Genomic DNA, 6,124 nt, shown 5'->3' on the forward strand with positions numbered 1-6,124 from the left:
TTTAGATAAGCAGAGCTTAAATAAGGCGATTCCCTTTTTTTGGTTATCAGAGTATTTATAGCTTTCCATAAACAACATTTAACAGAAATTATAATTCTTTTATTTTATGGGCATATAATGATAATCCTATGCTATCATAACTACAGTTTATTCATAGAATTAAACACTGAATCTACATACAGCACTTGTGTAATGAGGTGGTTTTACCTCTTCTGTGTAGGTGATAGCAGTGTCTGACTATCGTCTTCAAGGGACAGAGGAGCTGCTATGGCACCAAGGTGATCTCATTCAAACCTTCTGTAAAGATGAAGATGGGCAGGGATTCAGTCATGTGCAGAACAGGCAGCAAAGATTATTCTCTAGTCTTACCAAATGTCCTGCAACACACAGTAAGCCCCAGCAATGCATTTACTACCCAGGCTTACTAACTCTATTTTTTCTTGCAGCAAAAACAGTAGTTCTTTGGTACTGGGAAGACTAATTGTTGGCAGCATGAGGAAATGCAGGACATTTCTGAAGGAGCAACCTTTTTCTTGCATGAAACTTTTCCATTTGACAAAGCCAGTGTTGATCAGAAAATAATTGTTTTGCACATCAAAGAAGAACAATGAACATGAACAATGCTGGTAACCAGTAGTGCAATGCCAAATTCAGAAGTGCAGGGTCCCTTCATGATAGTCACAGCCATGCCCCTCCCTCTTTTTTTGCTGCTGGGTTGAGATGAAAATTATATTTTTAATGCCTTCTCCCACAACAACAGACATCCCTGGGAGCCAATAAGCACAAAAGCTACTGAAAAGCTAAGTGGCTGACTCACTTCCCTTCACTCTGATTGGCTCCAATCAGCAGAAAAGGACAAGGAAGCATGTTAGAGGACTCTTCTCAGTGGATAACACACTCCCCTTTCATGCTGATTGACTCACAGAACGCTGGAGACATAGGAACCCTGCTCCCAAAAAAATAAGGGGTCTAAGACCCCCCTGAGGCTCTGGGCAATTACACCACTGCTGGTAACAATGCTATATGATATATATTAGCCTACAGAAAAGAGAGCTGAGCTTATCATCCTACTGCCCACTTTAATCAAAATGGAAGACCGTTTCTCTGCAAGAATGTTAAGAAGGAATATTGGAGAAGAAATATATAATGTTCAAACATGCCTGTATAAGGCAGAGTATCACAGGAAATAATGGTTGTTCCTCATCTCCACACAACAGTACAAACATATTTTATTCCGGACGTCACGCCATCAAACAGCAACATCACTAAGGTTGCTTTTCTTTGAAATATTGATTTGACGACCCCCCCCCCCAAATCTCTTAACAAGAAAGGGGACATGAAAAGCCTGCATTTCCCTGTTAGCAAATTTCCATCGCCATTCATTAGTGCAGTTAGGTAATTTTAGATTCTGGACTTAATAGTCTTATAAGAGATGTCCTTTTTGGATTGTCATGCATGGCACTTCACTGACTTCAAAATGGGGTTGGGGCTCTCTTGCTCATTCTGCTGAGTGGGACTCTGGACTTCTGCTCTGAAGTCCTTCCCTGATGGCTTCAGACCCATAACCAAACACTCTGGTTTCTAATTCCTCAGACACACACACACACACGCAAATGACCTGGATTGTAGCACTGTCCACATTACAGTTCTCTGTCCTATACATTTAACCCACTTTTATTTTTAAATAAACGTTCTACTTTCTGTTGTGTCTTGCAGCTGGAATTTCTAAACAAAAGTCATTCTGCTACAGCAGTAACCAGTCAGATGCCAAGACTTTGGTAAGTAGCACATATTATAAAGCCAGCTGCCTCTTGTGAGCTTTAATCTGAATCATGATGATTGTCACAAGCCCTGTGAGTGTTTCATGAAACAATTCATTTAACATCCTTAATCCTCTTATAAAAGAGGTTTTCCTGTTTACATGGATTGGATCCTCCTTCAATGCAGATCAAAAGCTAAGATTGTATTGATGAAGGACAAAGAAAGAAACTGTAAAATCTAAAGAAAATCTCAGACAACAGTACAAGCATTATCCCTTGTTAAATTCTTTTCAGAGGTACTTACAAATCTATTAATTATATGGAAGGATAGCAGTATTAAAGATTATGAGCTCATTGACATAGCTGTACACCACACTATTGTCACAATTTATTGACCGATTTTTAAAGTTTATACACCATTCTTCTTATAAAATAATCCAAAGCGTCTGAGAACCTATATACTAAAATAGTATTTTATGGATGAACAGCTCAAGCATGAACTACAGGGTCAGCCATTGATGTCTGATAACTTTATATTATGTCTAAATTCCATTTTCTACCAAATAATTAGAAGTATAGTAGCCATGCTTGTTTTCTATTTTTTTAATTGCGTCTGGTCATTTTATTTTTTCCCCATTTCCCAACAATTTAGCAGACTCAGGCATCCCCAGTCTCTCGTCACAATGTAAAGTGGCTTGGAGCCACAGAACCAGCAATGAGGGATGGTGTTGTTGCAAAAGAGTAAGTTTCTTTCCATCACACTCTCCTCTAATCTCACTGCAGCTATTACTTGGGCCATAAGACTCTGTCTATAAGAACCAATAGCATGTGCCTCAGAATGAGGATCACTGACAACTGAAAAGAGAGACCTTTAACGGGTAAAATATTAGCTGTAAATAAGTAAAAGACAGAGAGTTCAAAGACTAGTAGAAGAGAAGGTTTTGCATGAACAAGGTCCAATATGAAATCCCTAGCATCAGAAAGACCTTGTCTGAAACTCTGCAAATCTCCAGCCAGTAAGTTTATAGACAATACTGAGCTAGATGGACCAAGTGTAAGGCACCTTTCTGTGTTCCTTGCAGGATGCATTCCTATACACAGTTACTGTGTAAGTCCCATTAAACTCAGTAGGACTTACTTCTGACTAGGCATGCATAGGATTGCACTGTTCTATGGGCCAATTAATAATTAATTTGGCTGGGGTTGATTGGAGCTGTTGTCCAAAACATCTGGACAACAGATGCTGTCCGGAAGGCTGCTTTAATGGATGTATTTAGAATGTGTTTAGACCGTTCCATTTTAATTAAGAAATAGTATTTTGACAAAATAGAAAATAAAAATGGTGAAAAATTGCTCTCAGCAAATCATTTTACAAAATGGTGAACATCACATAATTATTCTGAAGGAACTCAACCCTGACATGTTGAATCTGTTCCCACTTTCTACTATAGGCATGGAAGGCCCTTGCAGAAAAATACTGAAGATGACATAAGCCCAACTCAAGGAACTAAGGCCTCTTTACCTTTGACAGGTGGCACTTCGCATAGCACACTGAGCCTCCTGCAGAAGATATGGATCAAACATAAAAAAAAGTCAGAATATTTGGGGGCCACAAACAGTGCCTTTGAGGCAGACTGATAATCCTCAGTCTTCCTTGTGCAGGCAGAGGTTCCTTGAACAAAGGACAAAATGCTATCACATTTACCTGATAATGGATGTAGTGCAGCTCACTTATCCAAGGAAATAACGCTTACAGAATTCACAGAGAAAAAAAAGATTTGTTGTTTGTACTATGCAAACAACTCAGGTCAAGTATTTTGCACATATTTCTGAAATGGAGTGAACTTGTTAATAGATTCGACTGGGATTACTGCATCGACTCAACATTTCTTATTCCATCCTGGTGGATCTGGATTTGTTAGGAAAAGGCATAGAGAGGTTACTCTCAACAGGTCTCATGTCATCTACACTGTGCCGTTTCAAGTACAAGTCCTGCAGTTTGTCATGCAAGGATACTCCTGAAAATTATTTCTTTCAGTCAGTGATTTCCAGACTCTACTTTCAGAATCAGCATCAACTTGTTTGGTGAGGAACCCTTGAGCATTGCAGAGGATTCTGGGAAGTATTATAGAGCAAACATTCAGTTCACCCGATGCACTGCCCAGACCTATTAGGCCTTACTGTTGCATTTGAACAGAGAGTATATCCTTGGACAATCATAATGGAACCTGTGGCCCTCCAGCTGTTGCTGGACTCTTGCTCCCATCAGCCCAGAATGGCTAATGATCAGGGATGATGGGAGTTGTAGTCCAGCAACATCTGGAGGACCACAGGCTCCCTACTCCTGCCATGTCACAAGCTCAACACTCCCCTACAGTTGCATATGGGAAAGCTCAGTAGTGATGTTGGTCAATTTGCCTTTCCGAAAACCTTGTTTTCTATTCGTGATCTTCTCAACTGCCCTCCTCCTCTCTCTCTCTCACACACACACATAACACGCTATAAACCTCCACAAACTCTTGGGTTCTTTAGAACACATTTTGAGAACTGTTGCTCTAAATTGTGCCCAGTTTCCAGGGCTGGCCCAAGACATTTTACTGCCTGAGGCAAAGGACAAGATAGTGTCCCTTCTACCTATCCCCCCCCCATTCCAAGTACAGAAGCCACTGGTGGCAGTTGAATCTTACATCAACACTGATGACAGGAAAGCATCTTCCTGAGGGCAGCAGGCTACCTTAGGAGACTTAAGGTAGCCTATGTGGCATACACACAGCTATCTCTTCCAACATTCACTCACCGCTCTGCCTAGTACTAAATAAACTGACTATGACTAGCACTAGCTTGCTGCCAACTCCAATAAATGCTGCAATGCCACAGTGGCAATGTCATCATCCATCATGAGAGCAGAGCAACGCATGTACATATATGGTACCTAGCAGACTATCTAGCCTGGGCTGGCTGCCCTCGCTGCCTGTTTGCTTGGTCAAGGACCTTTCTCAGTGCTGCTGTCTGTGATGCATAGGAAGAAGGCAACTACGTAAGACAGACAGCCCAGGCCAGCAACCAGCAACCATCACAATGCACTGCTTGGTTCATGAGGATGGAAACGACCAGCCGAATGGCTGCCGCTACTGCTCCCTAGCATCCTCCAGCTGAGGCAGCTGCCTTACTCTGGTCTAATAGTAGGGCCAGGTTTGTTTGTTTTTCCTCAGATTTTTTTAAAAAGTTAAAAATGACAAAAACCAGTCTGTGCAGTCATGGATGTACACTCACATCCAAAACTCTCTGCTGCCGGAAATCAACTAAATTCAGTGGGGAAAAATGCATCAGTGGCTAGTTAGCAGGAAAACCTCTCATGTTCAGAAGTCCCTACCTTAGCTTTTGGTTATATATGATACAATGGCTTTAAACAGTTTTTAGGTGGGGCAGTGCACATTATTGTATATTTTACCTAACAACTGCTGTATTTTAAAACGTGTTTTCTTCTAATTTATTTAATTTATAACTCAGAGATATCCAGTGACAGGTTTACAAAAAGAATGTGGCAATTTAATTTTATATTCCTTAACACTAATGATTTTTTTCATATATGTAGCAAGTACTTGTTTTATTGTTCCAAATAAATGATGTCTGTTTCATGCACATGGTTCCATGAGGCTGGTGTGGGGCAGTGGCAGAGCTGCTCTATACGAATTTACAGGGAATAATGATCTGATGATTATATCATCACCAGCATCCCACTTTTCAGACAAAAACAACAGGAATAGAGGAAAATGCAATAATCCAAAGTTGGCCTTTATCACCTTTCTTTTCTTTCTTTTTTCATGTTTCTTTTTACAAGGACAGGTCCCAAACATGTTTTGAGTAACATTTCCTCAGGTCTTTGGTCATCACAATTTGACTTAACCAAGGTCTGGTTTACACATTATGGCTGCAAGCCTATATGCATGGGAACAAGCTTCACCGAACACACTAGGGCTCTGTGCACACTAGTCACTTCAAAAGCCGCCAGAAAGGTTGTTCTGCCTGCGTTTTGAAATGGCACTGGCCTCTGCTGGCCACACCTCCCTTCCCCACTGCTTCCTTCAGACCTTTCAGGACCGCCCACAGCAAAGCATTGGCCAATCACTGTCTCTGCCTGAGCCTGCAGCAAGCCTGCAGCAAAGTGTATCTATCAGCCACACGCGGAAGACAAAGGCGTCGATCCAGCAATCAGTAGTGAACCCTCCCTGAAGCTGATTTTTTTAAAAAAATGCACTAGAGCTGATTCAACAAGGTTTTAAGAGTAAAAAGGGGTGGAGTTTGACTAGCATTGTGTGCCTCCGTTTTGAGAAAAAAGAGGTAGAGATGCACTGGAACCAGCA

The 6,124-nt window shown here is 41.1% G+C and overlaps 1 protein-coding gene across 2 annotated transcripts in view; it reads left to right on the forward strand.

The window, feature by feature from the left end:
* VXN (vexin) overlaps positions 1-5,279 on the forward strand; it is a 31,176-nt gene extending 25,897 nt beyond the window's left edge. Inside the window, exons 3-6 of one of the 2 annotated variants that reach the window (XM_061600400.1) lie at positions 221-389; positions 1,717-1,778; positions 2,413-2,501; positions 3,212-5,279. In XM_061600400.1, the coding sequence (XP_061456384.1) occupies positions 221-389; positions 1,717-1,778; positions 2,413-2,501; positions 3,212-3,398 (507 nt within the window). In that variant the 3' untranslated portion in view covers positions 3,399-5,279. The remainder of the gene's footprint in view (positions 1-220; positions 390-1,716; positions 1,779-2,412; positions 2,502-3,211) is intronic. The other variant, XM_061600410.1, reaches the window with a different exon arrangement.
* Positions 5,280-6,124: the final 845 nt, after the last annotated feature.

This window comes from Rhineura floridana, chromosome 1 (assembly GCF_030035675.1).
Source record: "Rhineura floridana isolate rRhiFlo1 chromosome 1, rRhiFlo1.hap2, whole genome shotgun sequence".
NCBI classification, from domain to species: Eukaryota; Metazoa; Chordata; class Lepidosauria; order Squamata; family Rhineuridae; genus Rhineura; species Rhineura floridana.